Source organism: Tympanuchus pallidicinctus, unplaced genomic scaffold (genome assembly GCF_026119805.1).
Source record: "Tympanuchus pallidicinctus isolate F22 unplaced genomic scaffold, pur_lepc_1.0 scaffold7, whole genome shotgun sequence".
Classification (NCBI taxonomy): domain Eukaryota; kingdom Metazoa; phylum Chordata; class Aves; order Galliformes; family Phasianidae; genus Tympanuchus; species Tympanuchus pallidicinctus.
Window position 1 is genome coordinate 26380227 of NW_026294791.1, and position 19990 is coordinate 26400216.

Below are 19990 nucleotides of genomic sequence, written 5' to 3' on the forward strand. Positions count from 1 at the left end.
CTTGATCCCTGTTTCCACACAGAGCAGCAGACAAACATGATGTCTCAGACATCCGCAAGTCAAGGTCTGATACTTGAGATAGAGTCAACCAGTGGCCACATCATACATGAAAATGGGAGAGTCCACATGCCCAAAGGGAGACTTTGTACTCCACAACGCTTCCAGGGTATTCCTGGACAATTAAAGAGGTCAGAGCTAATGAAGCAGGGTGGGATCAGGCTTTGGTTTGCATTCAACTCTCTGTTCTCAAATTACCTCGAGGAAATTTCTCAGGTTCCTCTGACTGCCTGTTAAATGGGAATGGCTGCTCACTCTTCTCTTAGAGCAGGTTATAGCAGTGCTCTGAGGATAAATGCATCAGAGGTCTTTGAAATGCTGACCCCCAGTGATAAGAGAGGCTGCTGGTGGATTCACATTTGGGATCGTGACCCTTACACTGGGGAGAAGCTTCGCTCCTGGGCATTTTGGCTGCCAAGGTATACTGCTGAGTCCTCGAGCTCTCTAGTCAATGATGCTCATCTGGGGGATCAAATCCTTCCCAATGCCATGTGATTAATAAAGTGCTAGACCATGATTATTGGCTCGTTAATGATAAAAATGTTGATATACGTTGATTTCTGTGAGAAATCTGCTTCTTTAAAGATAAAACTCATATCACAAATCTCTTAGAGTAAAACTAAGGAGAAAGACTTTTGACTCCCTCTTAAACAAAAGGAGATTATGCCCTTTGCTTTGTGCACTCAAATAGTTTGGAGTAGAGATTAATAAGGTCCACTTGCTCCTTGATACAACGAGCTGCACAAGACTTGGGGATCAGTTTTGCCCCATACAGCTCCCTCAGGTCTTTTGGGGCAGCTCTTGAACAGATTCAACTTGGACAAGACTAAACAAGACAGCCACTGAGTCAACACTGCCCCCTCCTTGCTTCTCCCCAGTGCACCCTGAGGGAATGCTTTGCAGCCTCCTGGTCCAGACCCATATGCTCTGGTGAAAGAGATGTTGCAGAAAGCCAGAAGTTGCCACCCAGCATGTGCTACCTAGCTGAAATGTTTCAAATTAAGCTTCTGTCTTTGAATCCACATGCAGAAACATAGTTCAGGGTAAAGCAGCTCTGAAAACTCCTTTTTGCACAGATGCACACTGTTCTGCCCAGAAGCATGCACACAGTCACAATCAGGTGTTCCAGTAACACTGAGTAAGGCCCACTACAGTGATAAAGCTGGCTGGAAAAAAAAAGAAAAAAAAAAATCAAATTAACCTTGCAGCCACCTTTTATTTTAAATAATAAATACAGATAGCTGCAAAGCATTGCTGCCATGGGGGACACAAAGCGGAGGATGTGTCTTAGTGCCATTTGCATTTTGGTGGCTGGGCTACAGCTGTGCCTTACGGTTTCATTCTGCTTGGAAGGCAGCTCCTGGCAAGAGATCCTCCCTGGGAAAAGAGGTAGAAAAGATTGTTTGGCCAAGGGTTAACAAGGGAAGGGGACACAGCCCCTGGTGTGAGTGAAGTGAGTGAGTTAGTGGGAATGGAGATAACTGCCAGGATGATTGCAGGTCAGCTCCTTGGGAGCGGCGAGGCTCAAAGAGAGGCTGCAAACCTAGAACCACAAAATCGCAGGATCAAAACATGCAAGGTTTTGACTTTTGCTGCTGAAGGTGATTTAAGCCGTTGCGATGGCACCTCCCTGGTGTTGTGGGTTGTGGCATACGCTGGCAGGGAGAAGGATGAGATCAAACATTGGGAGTGAGGGGCAATGTGAAGCACCAAGTGCTCCTGTTTCCAAAGCTCTGGCTGTACAAACTCCATCCTCCTGGGAGATGGGAGCAATCCCAGTTTGCCCAGTGCTGCCCAGTCTGCTCCTGCTTTGCAGCTGAGAGCCGCACAGAGCAGGGATGGAGGCAGAACTCCAGGTGCTGCAGCGGGAGCTGCCCGGCCGTGATTGCTGTGAAACCCATCTCAGGAGGGATTTACTTTCGAAACACGACCTCACACTTTGTCCTTCGGGTCGGTTAGAACCACAGGACGCTTTGGGTTGGAGGGGAATTTAACAGACCATCCAGCCCCAACCCCTGCCGTGGGATTGGGTTGCCTGCTCGGCCTCGGGCACTGCAGAGATGGGGCACCCATGTATTGGGTTCCATATATGCACAGGTATTTGGATGTGACGAGGTGCCCGGGGCGGCAGCGCACGGCTTCCCGCCCAAAGCCGTCCCGTCAGGAGACGCCTCGCCGGCTCGTGAAGAGACGGGGATCCCGCAGGGTGCTCCGCCCAGCACCGAGGCCCTCCCGGGGGATCGAGGAGCCCCGGGGCGGCGTGCTGTACTACAGGGCCGGGTCGCGGCGCGGGGCGGGAGGCGCGGGAAGTCCGGCCGTGTGGGGGGGGCGGGAAGGCGCCGCGGTTGCCGTGGCGACGCCCAGCCGCCCCCCTAGGTTGCTATAGAGACGGGAGAGCCAATCGGCGGCCGCCGCTGCGGGTCGACGGGGGGGAAGGCGCGGGGGAAGGCTTTGCCGGTGGCGCCGCCGGAAGTGGCTGCGGGCCGGGCCCGGAAGCGCGGCCGGCGCGGCGGGAGGCTCTGGGCGGCGAGGGCCCGAGGACGGCGGAGCGGATCGGGTGCGGCCGGGCGGCGGCCCGAGGGCTGAGGCGGAGGTTCGCCGGGGCGGCCCGCGGGCGGCCGGAACGCGGAGCGGGGACGCGCGGCCCCTCCCTTCCTGCTCCTCCCCGCGGCGGCGGCGGCGGGCCCCGCACGGGAAGATGGCGGCGGCGGCCGGAGGCGGCGGCAGCAGCGGCAGCGGCGGCGGCGCGGGGGCGGCGGGCCGGGCCGGCCTGTGAGAGCCGCGGCGGGGCGGCACGCGGGCGGCGAGCGGCGGAGGATGAGCCTGCTGTGCGCGCAGTACCTCCGGTGAGAGCCCCGGGGCCGGTGGGAGGGGGGGACCGAGGGGAGCGGGGCCGAGCTGAGGGAGCCCGGGCTCGAGGAGAGGTCACCGTGTGTCTGCTGGGGCCGCGCCTCGTTGCTGCCCGCCGAGCTCCGGGGCGGCCTCGCCGCCGGGCGGCGGGGCCGGGGTTGAGGGACGGAGGGCTCCGGCCCTGGGGGCGGAACGCCGGCTGTGCCCGCGGGATGAGCGGGCTGTGAGTGAACCTCCCTTGTGGGTGCGGAATGCTGCTGGTAGTTGATCGCTCCAGGAAGAAGCGCCGTGAAGCACATGGCCTGCTAGTGTCAGTGCCATACTAAATAACGCTTTGTCCATGCGGACCTGAGCCCCCCGTGCACCTCGAGGGAAAGATGTTTCTCCACCAAAAGGATGTGCTGGGTCTTTCTGAAAAGTTATGGCTTGGGCAAGTTTTCTAGAGTGAATTCCAGGAGACTTTTACATTTCCACCGTTCTGAAACGCTTGAACTGCCTCCACTTACTGACTCTACCAACGTGCTTCTGTCCTCAACCTGTTTGGTGTGACTCCCTGGTGGTCTAGGCCTGTCTCAGCCTCACCTCCCCATTCCCGTCCCTTCAAACAGAAGCAATTGATCTCTCTAGTAGCAAGTTTTTGCATCTTTTTCTTTTAACAGGTTTCCAGCCTATGCTTGGCTTCTTCCTTCTTTCCAGTCACCTTATGAAAAAAAGCTCTAAAATGTCTATTATTAGCTCTCCTCTACTAGTTACTTACTTTCATATATATCTTAATAACACCTTAATTTCTTGCCTTTGCCCTCATGACTGAGTCTATGTCTGCTCTAAGTCTCTGCTCCATCCACGTGTGTCCTGCCCAAGTCCCCTTCCTGCATCACCAGGTATTTCTCAGTGCTCTGTGTCCTCCTCGTGGAGGTGGAGAACCTCATTGCCTGGCAGCATATAGGTAGCAGTCACCTCGTTCTGCCAACTGTTCCTCCAGCAGCATAACTCACCCTGTACTTTTTTTCCTGAGTGTTCTATGTTAGTAGAGTGCTTAATGCAACAGGACATGGATATATTACAAGTAGTGAATCGTCTCTTTGTCACCAAGGAGCTTATCTGCTTCATTTAAAAAAAAAAAAAAAAGGGGGGGGGGGGGGAGGGAGAGGGGCAGGCACCCCACAAAACTTTCCAAGTGCTTTTTAGCCAGTACTCTGCATGTTTTATCTCTGAAAAAGGTGTGTTTCAGTTCTGGGTAAGTTTGGGAGGTGGTTTCCTTAATTCTGCAAAATGTCTTTTCTATCCACAAAAGCAGTACTGTGTGTAGATTGAATTCTGATTTGCATGGAGATGTTGAGAGTTGGTTTACAGCAACCCAGGCCATCAGGAGGATAGGGAATAGGGCCTCAGACTCTCATAGCTAGTTCTATTAGTGCTTTTCCTTACAGAGGAAGGCATTCTCCTTCATACTTAGCACTGCAAGCTTTATTTGTATGTAATAGCAAGGGATATGTAGACCTAAGTGTAGCTGTACAAAAGGTAGGTTAACAAACCATTGTGCTGAATAAAGATGTGGGGCAATTAGTCTCTGCTGAGGGATGGAAAAGTTTTGGGGAAGATCTTTGTATTTGAAGTTCAGGTGTGAGAGAGCTGAATTTCTAAGGTGACCACATAATGGTTGAATAACTTGTGAAGTAATGACTCTGCAAGAATTGGGAGACACTGAAAGAATGAGCAGGGAAGAAAGAGATTTTCAGCCAGACTGCCTTAACTCCTCCACCACCAGTCTCTTGCTTTTTCTCTCTGTGTACTATGTGTATATATGGATGCATATATATATATATATATATAAATCATTTTTGAAAATATTGTCCTTAAAAGATCATACCCAGGAGTACAAGAGCTGGGAAACAGCTGAGACTGCTGCAGAAGTGTTGCAGAAAGAACAAAGCAGGTCAGACTCAACATCTCCAGTGTTTCTACAGTTGTGAGGAATCCTTTTTTTTAAGTCATCTTTCTATACTGCGCGATAGTATTGGAGCTTTTCCTTTCCTATTCTTCGTATCCTTTTCAAGGTCACCTTTCAAGAGTGAGTACATGATTGCTTTCTCCCTCATCTCAGTTAAGTTCCCTGGGTACTCCTCTGGGGTTCTTTGACTGAGTCACTTCACAAAGATCTGCACTGGATCTGGTCAGAGGAGTATAAATTTCAGGAAGTTCCACTAGGGATCTCAGAAGAGAGGCTCTGTTTGGGTTAATGTGTTCTGGGCCTGATGTGTCTGATCTTTCTGAAAAATTTGGGCTGTTTCTTTCGTTCTACTTTGGGAATCTTAAAGTACATTCCTTAAATCAAACTGAGCTTGTAGGACAGTCTTACACTAAACATTTCATGTATCCTGCTAGGTACAAAGGCTCTGGTAAGCAAACTATCACTACAGATAGAATTTCTGTTGTAATGCCACCAAAAATGAGCGCTTCCTTTCTTTTCATAAGACAGAATTGAACTGAAGATCACCTGGTACACTTGTGTTTACTATAAAGACGTGGTCTTTGTTGCCAATTTTATAGACACTGTGTGGTTTTTATACGTTCAGAATGCAGTTACCTTGGATTTAAAAAGTGTTCTTGTTCGACTGAGATAAGGCCATCTCAATTGCATTTTACAAAGATGTGAATTCCAGTTAATAGTTGAATGTGGCATTATCCTGGTGAATTGTGGCTTTTAGAGCAATGTAAACGTAACATAAAAAATGCCTGAATTACAGGGCTGGAACAAATGCTTAGAAATTCTGGTGCTGACAAACCAGTAGGTAGCTTCCTGATGTGTTATGATGAGGCCATAACCAACTTCATTAAAGGTTTGACTGCTTTAATAATTTAAACTGTGACTCTCTTCTCAAAGACTCATCAGTAGCTCCATTAACTTTTGCATCGGCTGTCTCTTCATGGTGGCTCCTTTGCTGTCTGCCAGTCCATGACGCACCTCTTGCAAAGTTTCTTCACTTTTAAATGAAGAAGGGCAGGAGCAGAGGTAATTTAATGCTGCAGTCTTTGCTTGTGAGCATGTTCCTGATTAGGATCCCGTTCCTGATTAGGATGCTGTAGAATTGATGTTTGTCAATGCCTGACAAGCATAAACAGTGCTACTTGAAGCTCAGAATGAACTCCATCAAAACAAGCACAGTCAGTTAGTTAACTATCTTGAGAGCACACGGAGGAAGAAGTGCACATAATGTCAGTGTTAGCAGTCTAGCAGTGTGTGACTGCAGTGTTCTGCCTGGAGTGCACAGTGCCCCTGGCACTGGAGGTGACCTCAGGGTGTCCCTGTCCAGCCTCCTGCTCCGGTATCACACCAGCTTGTTCAGCACTTCAGCCAGGTCTCGGCAGCCTCTAATGTCAGAAGCAGCCTTTGCTGTTCTGCTGCTTTACTGCCGTTGTGATAGAAAAAATCTCATTGCATTCAGTTGGGACCTCATGTATTTTAACTTGCACTGATATTCCTGCCACGTGCTGCAGCCAGGAGCCCCCAGAGCCCTGCTGCTGGATGAGCACTGTGGCCTGACTGCCCCAGGGTCTCACAGACCTCCCTGCTGTTGCTCTGCAGTCCTCAGTGATTTGTCTTCGTGTCCAATCGGTCTTGGAAAGTTTTCCCTGTGGCTTTTTAATGTTCTGCGATGATTAATGGTACTTTCATGCATTGTTTACTTTTGGATTTTAAACAGGGGAGAAGTAGCAGAGGGGTCAGAAAACTGCATTGGCCTTTCAGAAGGCACCTTTTAGCACACTGTTTTCTCTGGGGGAAGATAAAGGCAAAATTTCCCCCTCCTTTTTTTTTCCGGCTTGTTCTCTAAGCAAGCTGCTTCTAGTATTTGTAAGTAGAATTACCACCAATGTTTATTATGAGCAATGCTTTTCAAGGGAGAAGGTGGTGATTTAAAATGGCAAGTAATTTTGGTGGTGATTGCTATTTGCTGCCTATCTACAAACATTGTAGTGACCTACGAAGTAAAAAAGTTACAATAAAAAAGAGTGTAAAGCGATTTCCCCAGAGGGGATTTGGATTATTGAGCATCCTTCTGCCACCCAGGGGCAGCTTGTGTGAAGGTCACATCATCTGGTAGCTATTCCCACTGTGTTTTGCCCATGATCTGTAGGAACTTGAGTGAATGTCCTGCTTGTCATTTGTCATTTCTCTTTCTCAAATGGTTTTGCCAGGGTTTATCTGTAGAGGGGTGGAATCCCACGAGGACTTGAAGGCACAAGCAGTTCAGGAGGTGGTGGGCCCGTTCCTTCTGGAGTGGCTGGCAGGAGGGTGGCTGTGTGCTGCAGGTGTGGGGAGAGTGCTGAAACAATTAGAACTTGGCCTTTCTTCCTTCATGCCTGGTAGAAGTCCGGCATCTGGAGAACTGCTGACAGCAGGCTCCTCTCCTCCTTTCACCCTCTCCCCTCAGTACTGGTTTGATGGCGTGTGCTCTTTGGTGTCCAGTGGACTGCTTTTGTTTTGTGTTTTTACCTCTGGGTAGCTGTACATGAGTAGCTTCTGCATCCTGTTGGTTATTACCACACATGCTGGCGAAAGGGGTGAGGTTGTGTGCAGCAGGAGCGAGGTGCTAAGAGTAAGGGCAGGGTGGGACTGCAGCTTCTAATGATACCAGTGCTCATTCTCTTTAAGCAGTCACTGACCTATAGCCCTGGAAACTAATGTCCTGGTTCCCATGAAGTGTGAAGCACACATGCCCTGCCTGGCTGGTATCACTGTCACAAACAGCACCCCAGCTTTCTGTCTAGGTTGAGCAGCCTTTTTGCTGCAGAACACAGCTTATCACAGATGCTGTTACTGCACTGTGCTGGAGGTTACTTGCAAAGCAGTGTTCCAGTGACCTAGAAGTGCAAGTTAGTGTAAGTAAAGCTACAGCTGTATTTATTTATTCGTTTTTGATTGTAGAGGTGATTCTTGCAGCAGTTGGTTCTTGTTCTAACCTGCATATTCATGCACGGTTTGATCTGTACGGAAAAGGAGAGGGTTGTGTTGTGGCAGTGAAGGCAGGTGATGCTTCCCTGAGGTGTTGGTGGGGCCGCTTGCTCTGCACAAAGCACTTTCAGCAGGCTGCCCTTTCCCTGAATACAGACTTTCAGAGGCTTTTTGATGCTTTTCTTCATTCCAGTGCACGGTAAGAAGACACACATGCCCACTAATTTCTTGTATGATGAATGCTTAGCTATTTTATGTAATGGAGGAGAGGTTTCTGTAGTGGAGCAGCTGGTTTTGCTGGATGAGGAGCACTGCTTTTGGGTCTTCATGGTAGCTGCGAAGATCTGCGTGTGGGAGCAGACTCATATGTAAGGAGTGGTGAGGAATATAGCTGTAGGTAAGGAGTGTATGTGAGAGGATGTCAGGTACTGTTTTCCTTGCTGTGAACTGGAGGCTTGTCTTCATCTCGCTTGAAAACCATAATGAGTCTTTCAGGCAAGAGGGAAACAGAAACACGGATCTATTTCCTTAAAACCATTAGTAGAACTGCATAGTTTGGTCCTGTACTTTTAATGTATTACTAGGGAGGTCACAGGCTTTAACAGCACTTACTAAAATGTGTTTGTTACTCTGTGCTGGGAGGGCTGAGGGGAATGGCACCTGAACTATTTGTTCATCTCCCTGCAGTGAGCAGGAGTGGAGGGCTAGCCGAGTGCCCGTAGGGTGCAGGGGATGTGGGGCTGCCCCTTGGGCTGCAGTTTGTGCAGCAGGGAGGATTGGTGGTTTTTCTGTTTATGCCTCTCAAGTATTCGATCCATGGCTTCTTTATGTTAATGTGGCTTCTTTGCCTGCTCCTGCCTTTAGGTCCTGTTCCTAGGCTTGCTTGGGCACTGCAGCTCTTCCTTCTGTTGCCAGGAACAGTTCTGATCATAAGCTCAGGGACTTCCTAAACAACCAAATAAGGGGGAAATGGCTTAAGCAGTGTTTTGATACTGCGTATTCCAATTCCTCCAAGCTATATCTGCAGCTGCCTTTTCAGATCAATGTAATGCGGTGAGTTGAGATGGAATAAGAGCTTTTTGAGTAACGTTAGGCCTGCTTTCTTTTCTTTCTGTATTCCAGTAGGACTTTTCTTGGATTATTCACCCTGGCTTCTGTACCCAAGGGATTATTGTAAGAAACCAGAAAGCTGAGGATTTTCTTGGGATTGCTACACTGCCGTGGGCAACCTACTGAATTTCACTGATGGGACTCAGATCAGAGATACCTTTGAGGTACTTAGGAGTCCTGCTAGAGTTAATTGCCTCTTCTTCTTTTAGGGCAAAAAAAAAAAAAAAAGTGTGTTTCTGAAAATACTATGTCTCTAATACATCAACAGTCTAGTTCTCATATTTTAATTTCAGTGTTGTGCCAAGTATCTTCTGGTGCTCAGCCCTATTGAACACATCTTTGCTTCATCAAATATTGGTATGTGTAAGTTGGTTCAGTCTATTCAACCCCCCATCTCTGAAGTGTCTGTTTTGAGCAGTCTGGCCCCACTCATGATGTGGCTGCATTGTCTCAGAAGGCTGCTCTCTAGCTGTTAGAAAATGAGAAGCTCATTCTGAATTCCACTGAAACCTCTAGGGCTAATTCTGCCAAATGAACGTGGGGAAAATGTCTTGAATTTACAGAACTGTGTGCAGAGAGGAGATTATTCATCTGGATACAACAAAACATACCTTTTGGCCATTGAGAGGCTTCCATCAAGACTCGCTTTGGTTTTTCTTATTGCCTTGATTTAATGAGGCCTTGACATCTGTTTCTGTCCAACCAGACTACTGCTAAGGGCAGCCAGTTGCAGAGGCTCCCTGTGTTCTCGTGTAATTCACATGACAGTCTGATTTCCCTACAGCTGATGGTGAGGAGCAGAAGGGAATGGATGTGTATTGATTCAGCTGGGGAAAACCATCTTTAAGCTTTTTTTTTTTTTTTTTTTTTTTTTTTTTTTTTTTTTTCATAATTTGAGAAATTCTGCCTCTGTTTTTGTTTGCAGTGAAAGGCTCCTGGAATTTGCTTTGCCATGTCCCGTCTTGGTCTCCCTGTGAGTTGAGGAAAGCGTGTGGGTATTGCTGTGTGTCAGACAGCTGTGACCATGTGATGTTACCAATCTTTTTGTAAACCAGGGTTTCCTGTCACCAGCAAGGAACCTTTGACAGACTCCAGCTTTGGTTCCTTCTGCAGCTGGTGTTTTTGGCAGTGCTCTTGAGCATTTAAACTCCTAATTGGAGTGCACTTGAGCCATTGAGAGGGGTCTTCAGGGTACTTTCCGGACCAGCCTTGTGATAACTAAAAATAGAAATGTCAACCTTGTCTATGAAGAGGGGGAGATGTCACCAAACTTCTTCTGGATATCGCCTAGATGCTGCTGGTCTGAAGCACTGCAAGTACTTGTAAGTAGATGACAATGCAGTAACAGAACTCCTAAGAAGAAATCTTGATGCAGACAGCTGTTCCCCAGGAATAACAAACATAGAAAGCATGATCAAATCTGATTTGTGTGAATGGCAATAGGAATAGTCTGTAAAGAATTTTTCACACTTAAATACATATACACTTGTGTTTTGTTTTACATTGAACTGTGCAAACCGTAACTGCTCTTTGAGCTTCAACATCCAGCTACAGCTGCTAGCAAAGCAGAGGAACTGTGATCCAGTATGGGTAAAAATGAGATTCAAGAAAGTCTGTTTTTCTGTGTGAGTTAATGATTATAAACGAAATGATTGTAAGATACTAGGTAAGTGTGTAATAAAAATCCTGAGGGTATTTTAGTTTGCCTTAACATCAATAAAAATTAAGGTGAACCTGTATGTAAGATCTCTAGCTAGAGAAGAAGTGATGAGTGCCTAATACAGGTCGTAATATTTATTTGAATTAAGACAGAAGACCTTAATTTGGGAACATTGCTCATAGAGTACATTGGAACTCCTGATAGTTCTTCCACCCTGGGCTTTGGACAAAGGCAGTTGTGAGGAATTGCAGCTTTCTGTGTGTGCTGAAGCACACGACTTCCAGTTATTGATCTGAAAAACTGAGCAGCCTCTGAAACTCGGAACTGTCTCCAAAGGTATCTTCAGTATTTTTCTCACTCGCTGATGCTGTTTGTGCAGCTACTGACCGTTCTGAGGGTTTCCATCCTAGGCTGCCAGGTAGAAGTGTGTGCTGAAAGTGTACTCAGTGTCCATAGGTAACATGACATTGTGTAGGGTCTAGAGGAGGCCACAAAGATGATCGGGGGCTGCAGCACCTTCCCTATGAAGACAGGCTGAGGGAGCTGGACTTGTTCAGCCTGGAGAAGAGAAGGCTGCAGGGAGACCTCATTGTAGCCTTCAGTACCTAAAGGGAGCCTACAGACAGGAGGGGAGTCAACTTGTTGAAAGGGTAGATAACTGCAGGACAAGGGGAAATGTTTTGAGTTGAGGGAGGGAAGATTTAGGTTGGATGTCAGGGGGAAGTTGTTTGCTGTGAGAGTGGTGAGGTGCCTGAACAGCTGCCCAGAGAGGCTATGGATGCCCCGTCCATCCCTGGAGGTGTTCAAGGCCAGGTTGGATGGGGCCCTGGGCAGCCTGGGCTGGAATTAAATGTGGAGGTTGGTGGCCCTGCGCGTGGCAGGGGGTTGGAGATTCGTGATCCTCGAGGTCCCTTCCAACTCTGCCCCTTCTGTGACTCTGTGTATTTAGAGTTCTGAGATACTGTTTCAAAATCAGGTAAGTCTGTACACTTTGCATTAAAGAAAGTTTTACAAAGTATACATTAGATAGTGTATAACTGTTTCTGCTAACTTCTGAAATAACTGAAGGACTGCAAAGGTAGAAGCTGCCATGTTGGATTCCTGCTTTTCAGCTGTGGCCCAGGGGAATCTTGTGTTTAAAGAAGAGCTCAGAGCCTTTAAGGATTTAGCTTCATATTTGTATGGCTGAAAGCACTGTTGCACATACGGATTTCAGATTTTGAGGTTAAAGATGCATGTTGGTTTCCACTCTTTGTTGTCAAATGCTGAAACACAGCACTAAAACTATTCTGTTTTCAAATTTGTTTTGGATGTGCTAGAATTATATACAAAACACTTGTACAACGACAAGGTCAAAGCTATTGTGGTTGCAGAGCGAAGTGCCAGAGCTGAGGTGGTATGTGAGGGAGGAGTTCCAGCCTTGGTGATCCTTGGTGTCAAGAATCCTTAATTACACATGTGGTTCTGAAGGAAAGGTACTTCACCTTCTGGCATCCTTTCTGTTTGTTCTTCAGGCTGGATGTCTTATTTCAGGAACCTTTTCCTCAGCAGCTGCAGATGAAGTGAATGCAATGAGCAGGGCTGCTCTGTGTGAACTGCCCGAGGACAGAATCCTTTATAGCTCTGTATCTGAGGTATTGAGATGTAAATTTGAAATACAAAGATTTTTATAGAAATGTTCAATCCCCAAAAGCAGGATTAACCTTGGAGGTTATAAATTTGCTCAAAAGCTTGCTCCTAGCCAATTCATTAATTTTTAAAGCAGGAAAGGTGAGTTACTGGTTAACTGGCAGCAGCTGTGGGAGCTCGGTGGCAGTATGGCTCGAAGGTGGTCTGGAGCTGTGGGCCCAGCTGGCCTTGCTGAGGGAGCTGTGTCACTTGGGTTGGGGACGCACCCCTTGGTTCTCCTTGGGATCCATTTGTGCTCAATTTGTGCCCCACGCTGCAAGCTGCATCCTTGTAGCGGGTCATCTGTTCTGCTTCATTCCCAATCTAGTAAAATGCTATCAGATCTGAGCTGGTGGAGTTGGTTTCCCTCTCAGCTGAACACAGCGGTTATTATGTGAGCAAGGAACCTGCACTTTTTGGTGGTGGGCTCTTGGCTTTTACAACGGACAGCCCAGCTGGTTGGGGGGATGGATCTCGCATGTTTCAGTGTACAGAGCAGGGAGAGCTTAAGGTTGGACACACAGCTGTGGCTGCGGAATGGTGGCAGGTTTCTCCATGGAAGAGTTGTTCCGTCTGCTGTGTGTTACTGAAACACACTGGGGAACTGCTGCTGGTGCTCCTGTAAAGTGTTGGCAGTGATGCAGTTTTAGTACCCATTAATTTCATAAATGGCTGATAGAATTCTCCGATTGGTGTTCAGTCTTAATGCCATTTCTTAGCTTTCAGAGTGCTGTTTGCTTTTACCTTCAAGACAGAGGCTCAAAAATAATATCTGAGATGCAGCTTCCAATAAGAATCATCATCATATAATATGAATGTGACTTGTCATAGCTTGTGTAAACCATGCCGTGTGCCTTCACGCTGGCAATTGTCTTAATTTTCATTACAGGCTATTTTAAAACTTATACAGATGTTGCATATTTGTGTGGATATGTTTTATTTCTACTATCACATAACTGTGAGTTAACAATATAAATGAGACTGGGCAAAAATTTGCTGTGTACCATTGTCGAATTGCTACAGTGAGTAACTTCCATGCCAATAGTTCTGCTTTAAGCCATACATTTTTGGAGGTCTTGAGTGTAGGAGCATCAAACCCAGTGCTTGGAGAGTGCTTGTTAGAGCAGTGAGTGCTGCAGTACCTGTTGTGGCCTGGCCTAATAGGATCGTAGGGATACAGTTGCTTCAGGGCAGCCACCCTCTGTATGAAGGGGGAGAATTTCTGGTGACCTGCTGATCTTTGTGCTTTTCTTTCTTCTCCTCAGCCATAAGCAATATCTATATAGAGGTTAGTTTTCTCCTGTGTGTCTCCAGTAGAATGATATTCCAGGCAGCTAATAGGTCCATATGGGCAGTATGGTCAGTGTTTTAAAACTACTGATACAAAACTCAGCTGAGCTTAACAAGCACTAGTCTTAATGCTGCTTGCTTATTCTTTGAGGAGGGATGGAGGCTTTTCCTTCCCATGAAGATTAAATAGAAGAGCAAGCCCATATGGAGTTCCCTTAAAGTAGCATTTGCTTCGAGGACACCTTTTTCAAATCTGAAGGCAAAGGAAGTTTTAAGAGACTTCCATGAAGCTGGAGAGGAAAAAATTGAGTCTGAATGATGCTGACTGAAGATGCCTCGGCTATTATCCAGAGATGAGGACTGTCAGTTCTGATCATATTTGGGGAAAGAGCTGCTTTTGGTGGCTGCTTTTTGAAGGCAATTATTATGACTTGCTTCTAATAGAGCTAGACTAGGAGGAAGGGGGGGAGATGAAGAAGAAGAAGAAGAAGTAAAAAATAGTAAAACTCCAATTCTGTCCACTTTCTCACCCTGCCATCTGGCTGAGGTGGGAGCAGAAAGGTCATGGAGCAGGATTCCCTGTGGAGGGGCTTTGGATGCAGATGGTGCCCGCCTTGCTTTCTGCTTGCAGAATTGCTGGTTTTCTTTTTCTTTGCTTTCAGAGTTGCGCTGCTGCTGGATTAATTGACTGCATGGCTTTGATCTCCAGCTACAACCTCATAAAGCCACTGGTCAGAAAATCAGCTGCACCCTGACTTCAGAGGCAACAAGCTTTAAACTCAATAGCATGTGTAAAAATGACAGTAAGATGTTGGCTGATGGGATTTTTCCAGGAAAATCATTGCTAAATGCACAAAGGCTGTGCATTCAGGGCAGAAGGTGTGTGGTGTGTTTGAGTGGATGACTCAGCCTGAAGATCTCTTGCTGGTCAGTGAGAGCTGACATCACCAAGACCTGCTGGTCCCACAGCAGGCAGCTCCAGCCCTTCTTTAAACTTGTGGATGCTTAAGTGGAGTGGCAACGCTGGCAAGTTTGGAACAGTAAAGATTTCATCAGTAAAAACAAAGCTGCTTTAAGAGAAGTCTTATATATTGCATGCATGAACAAGTAAAATTATACACATAAGAAACTTAAACTCCATAAAGCAGTCTCAAAAGATTGCTAATAAGGCTTTCTACTCTAGCAAGCGTTGTTGGCTACTCTTAGGAATGGGAAGTGCTTATTTCATATAAAACCATCAGCCATGTTGTACAGTGACTTCTGCTCAGCACTGAATAGCACGTGTGAGTGCTCTCCTGGTTGCAATGTTTAGGGGCTTCAGAGAAAGCCTCCTTCTCCCTGCGCCTGCAGCAGAATGTTGTTTAAACAGTGCCTGTGGTGCCCATGTTTCCAGGTGCCTTCCCCTGGATAAGCTCAGGTATACTTATGGAAAACACAAATCTCAGGTACATTGCAGATTTTTGTTCAAGTTAACTTTTGTTCAGAGGAAAATCTAATAGTGGTTGCTGGGTGTTGCGTTGGAGTTCCTTCTGGGTGTGAGCATTTCCACCTATTGGAAGGTTAAGCATTTGGTAACAGCATGTTTTGAGGGTGTTGAGCGTACTTTGTTTAGTTTCCTATCATAGAAAATTGACCTTTTCTACCCCAAATGAATAATTTCCTCCGCTTATTTTCCAACTCTTTTAGAAGGAGGAGAGCTTTCTGGCAGCGCCCACATCTGGACAGCTCTAGGCAGCCCTGTCCTTCAGTGAAGCTTCCACATGGGTTGTGCATCTCTGCTCAGGTTTGAAAGGCTGTGGGCACCTCTTGCTGCTGAGCAATTTCTGCCCTTGCCTCTGGGGAGGGGAAGCGCAGGAGTATGAATTCATCCTGGGAGTGAAACTACACAGATCATTCAACACAGTTTTGAGTGGTAGAGCATTCACAGAATGAGCAATTGGGGTCACATTGCTCTTACGTACCCAGCTACCCATTTTAGTGTTGAAAATCATCAATTCCTTGTCAGCGTGTGGCTGGGATTTGATAAAGGAACTGAAATAGCTGCTGGTGTTTTGAGACTGCTGGGGAAAAGCGAATGGAGTTCCCCTCCAGGCATGGTGGAAAGCAGTGTGTTGTGCTGTGTTTCTATGAGATCATGGTTTTTTTGTGGGTGTTGTAAGATGTGTCATGCCATCGCAGATCTTTCCTGGCTCTTTCTCACTGTGTAAATGAAGGAGTGTGTCCTTTAGATGTTAAACTAGTTTACTGACTTGAATGGGAAGTTATTGTATTTGAGCTTCAAGCTCAACTAAAACACAGAACTGAATATGTATTTGATTAGGAAACTTAACAGGATAGCTATCACAGTATACCAAGCTATACGTCCTAGCAAAGGTGCTAGGAATATGGTATTTGATGAGCTATGGTTTGTTAGTCCAGAGTCAAAAAAGCAGAAACTGGTTGGGTAGATGGACTTGAAGGCTGAACTGCTGAGGCAAACCAGACAGGGAGCTACTTGAGAATGGTATTAAAATGATAAAATGTGAGTGAGATGCACCAAGCTTGCTGGCAGGCAACACATTTTTGCAGCAGAGTGAGTCATTCTGATGCAATATTAGCTGGTTCAAAAATATAGGGACAAAAACCTTTATTACCAAATGCCCAATGATATTTGTAAATGCCAATTTATGTACATTTGTACTGCAAGAAACTTCTGCAGGTGTCAGTAAGCCCTGGTGTGTACCCGCTCCAGGCACCAGCAAACACTTCAGTGAAGGCTCCTGTGGGAGCCAGCAATGCTTTTCTCTCAAACAGCAATACTTTGCCAGTGGTGCAGAGCAGGTTTGGTACCATTGTGCTTTCTTAGCCTGTGCTGCTGTCTCTGCTGCAGTTGGAGCTGTTTTATTTACAGGTTATCCTTAGGAGCGGCGCGCTGGTGTGAGACCTGCCTCATTCCTTTGGTCTCAAGGAAATGCTGAAGTAATCCAATGCTTTTTATTATAAAAGTGTAGTGATAATCTCTTTAGTGTATTGTGCTGCGAGCTTATCAAATAAGCAAGGCAGATTGCCTTACAGCTAGTGATGAGATTAATATGACAGGTACTTGTCCTGGGAGCTTGTGAGGATGGCTGTACAAATCAGAGCTAAGCATTTTTTGATGGGGGGAATTCAGGCAAAAATGTTCTTCCATAGCATTGTCAAGGAGGAGTTGCACAAATATGGAAGGTTGAAGTGTAAGTGCCTGACTTCACAGTCAGAGCAGGGCCAGTTCCAGACACTCTGGTGATGCTCTTGCAGAGTGCCTTTCAGTAATTGCACGCATTTGGCTGAGGCTCTTTTAGTCTAAACTCTCCAGGAAACAGGTCTTCAAAGCTTTCTGGGGAAAGAAGAGGTTTTATAATGGTGCTGCTTGTGTTTCCCTCTTACAGAGCTGGTACTTAATATAGTAGCAGGTAGTTCTATCCCTGTGAGTTTTGGAGGAGCAGTTCTTGGGCGGGAGGAGAATTTGAGGATGGCGTTTGCTGGGCAATGCCCTGTGTCCTGCTTGGGCTGAGCTTCTGTAGGACTCATGGCTCGGCTCAAAGGGAAAGGCTTACAAAACTGCCAGGTGTGTAAAGGGCAAGCCAAACTGTACTGGCTTGGCTGTTTAAAAACAAGTCAGCTTCTCTTCTGAGCAGTTACATTTCAAACACCCAAGTTGTGGCACTGCAGGGTTTGCTCAGCTCTGTGCTTTTTAGGACTCGTGGGTCCTTCATCAGCTGTGGGCTGATGAATGCTCCTTCCCTTTGCACTGTCTCAGGGCTGGGAGAAATGCTCGTTGTCTCTCAGCTTCTCACTGTACAGTTTCCAAACTTTTCCTTTTCCACCAGCATTTATGTGTGGTCTCATCTGCCAGCACTTACTACTGTCAATAGATTAAAAAAAAAAAAAAAATCTTGGAGGAAATAAACTACAAATGTTATGAAAAACCTAGGATAGGTTAAACTTGAGAAAAATGGGTGAGGGAGGTACAGTTTTACTTCTGTTAGGATATTCTACGTTTAAGTACAGCCCTGGGAGTATCCCGTTGCTCCCTGTCAGGTGTGTTGGTTCCCAGTGACCAGAATGAGTGTTTGGACACATTTCTGCAGTTAGTACAGTCAGAAAGCCTTGTGAAGGGGCTTGCCAGCGTGCACCTTGCCTGTGGAGTGCTGGCATCAGCCTGATACCTTTAATACTGATGCGAGTCTCAGAAGCTTTGCTCTTGTATGTGGCCAGGACGTGGAACTGACTGTAGTGGGTCACACATAGAAGCCATTCTTTCTTGATGCTCTTCAGCCAGCCTTTCTTTGAACAGTCGTTCTTGCCATGACTTTGGTGAGGCAGTGCAAGGGGAAATACCTGGGGAAGCCATAGATCTTGCGGTGTCTCTTCATAAGGAAGGCTGGTAGGGTGTGCAGAGGTGTGGGAAGGCTGCAGCAAGGTGCTGACAGGCACTGGTGGCAGTCTTCAGTGCTCTGGAAGCATTTCACGTGTGGTGACTTAAGAGTGAATTTCACATTCCCAGTTACAGGTAAGCAAGTGCCGTTTGTATGCCAAGCCACTGCTGCCAGGCAAACCTTACAGTGCTGTGTAATATTCTTTAGTTCTTAGTTTTTTTCTGAAATAGACTTAATCTAAGCAGAGAAAGTTGAACAATTTACTTTTATTATGATGTGGAAGTATAAGAAAATATCGATAAACAGCAATAACTCAAATCTATAACTCAGGTAGTAAGCTGGATGGCAGTTTAGTTTGTAGGCACCCTCTCGGGAGCTGGCCTTGTTTTCTATGCTCACAGTTGCATGAATGTGGTTTAGCAGAACTTGATCAGTGTCTTTCTAATTTATTGTTTGATCACTTTCTTACAGGCAGGCAGAAGTCCTGAAGGCTGACATGACAGGTAATTGCCTTTGTTATGTAGCAGATCTGGCTAATACTGTTTGCTTATTGTTTGTCTTTCTTTCCTGTGCTCCTTGTGCTTACGTTCGTGAGAATGCAGCATTATGTTAAAAGATTGTTCTCTGCATGTGAATAAATATCAATGTAATCTTAGCAACTATGCTGGTCTCTTCTATATCTTAAATATATGATTTCTTAAAGCTGAATGTGAGTGTGATAAAAAGCATTTGGAAACAGATCATGTTCCTATTACTCTCCCTTTTGGGGATGAGAAAGAAACTTCTGTCCAGACTGTCACAGGAACTGCTGCACTTTGGGTTAGCAGGGGATAGGATCTTGCTGGTTTACAGAAAACTGGGTGGTGGAAATGTTGATCCCAACACTACCACGTGTGTTACAACATGCTACAAGCTGACTTTTAAACTTTGATTGTTTATGGAAAATGAGAGTATTTATATTAATGTCTCAACCACTAGAATGATGAACCCATGCCTGCATAACAAACCTATGCTCAGCCGAGATTAGTGTCTTGGTGTAGCACATGCAGCAGGTTGGTGGGGTCCCTGTAGGAACATCCTGACTGTTCAGATCCATCTAGCCAGCAGAAGTGGCTGCCCCGTTAGCAGAGCGTCTTCCTTGGGGCAGCGTGTGTCTCGTGTGCTTCAGCAGCCCCAGCCCAGGTGATTTTACAAGGCTTGGGCAACTATGCTGTGTAATCTGTGATAGCAAGGGACTGTGTTTGCGCTCACCTCAAATGATGTAGAGCAGATGGCAGCAAAGTGTTTAGAAACTGGCAAGGACACAGCCATGCTTCCCGGTGGTGTTCTCCTAAACAGCATTAGCTCACGGACTCTCCTACTTACTTGCACTTGATGGATTTCTTTTCTACTAAGTTTTTCAGCCTCCTCTGGATTTTTAAAATTCATCTAGTGACAAGAAGTTCTGCAACATAATGGCTTATGGAGAGTCACCCCTTTTTGTTTCTCCAAGTTTTCTGCCACTGACTTTGCTAATCTCTAGTTACTTCATTATAAGATAAGTTAATCCCCGGTCCCTCTGTGGTTTTTGTATTTCAGAGTTCTCACGAATCTGTGAGACAAGTGGGTGTTTGGCATCTTGTGTTGTTGTATTTTTTCAGTGAATAATCAATATAATTTGAGTATTTAAAAACTATTGTCTACTTTTACTTTTTGTTGCTCAGATTCAAAGCTGGGTCCAGCGGAAGTCTGGACTTCCAGACAAGCTCTACAGGACTTATATCAGAAAATGCTCGTGACTGATTTGGAGTATGCTTTAGATAAAAAAGTGGAGCAGGACCTGTAAGTACACATCAATAAATCAGTGTGTGTGTAATGTGTGCTGATGAGCAGGAATCCCCAGTGCTTACAGAAAAGTGATTTGTTTCCTATGAAATGATTGCCTTATTTCCTTTAAAGTGAGAGCTGTGTTGGGGTGGAAAGTGAAAATTCACTGTGGATTAGATTGAGAGAGTTCTACAGACG

At 46.2% G+C, this 19990-nt stretch overlaps 1 protein-coding gene across 3 annotated transcripts in view; it reads left to right on the forward strand.

Annotated features, from left to right (window-relative positions):
• Positions 1-2792: 2792 nt before the first annotated feature.
• Positions 2793-19990, forward strand: part of SMG7 (SMG7 nonsense mediated mRNA decay factor) — a 45295-nt gene continuing 28097 nt past the window's right edge. For 2 of the 3 annotated variants that reach the window (XM_052665664.1, XM_052665663.1), the window contains exons 1-3: positions 2797-2903; positions 18458-18489; positions 19690-19807. In XM_052665664.1, coding sequence (XP_052521624.1) covers positions 2875-2903; positions 18458-18489; positions 19690-19807 — 179 coding nt within the window. In that variant the 5' untranslated portion in view covers positions 2797-2874. Of the gene's footprint in view, positions 2904-18457; positions 18490-19689; positions 19808-19990 lie in introns of all 3 variants that reach the window. The other variant, XM_052665665.1, reaches the window with a different exon arrangement.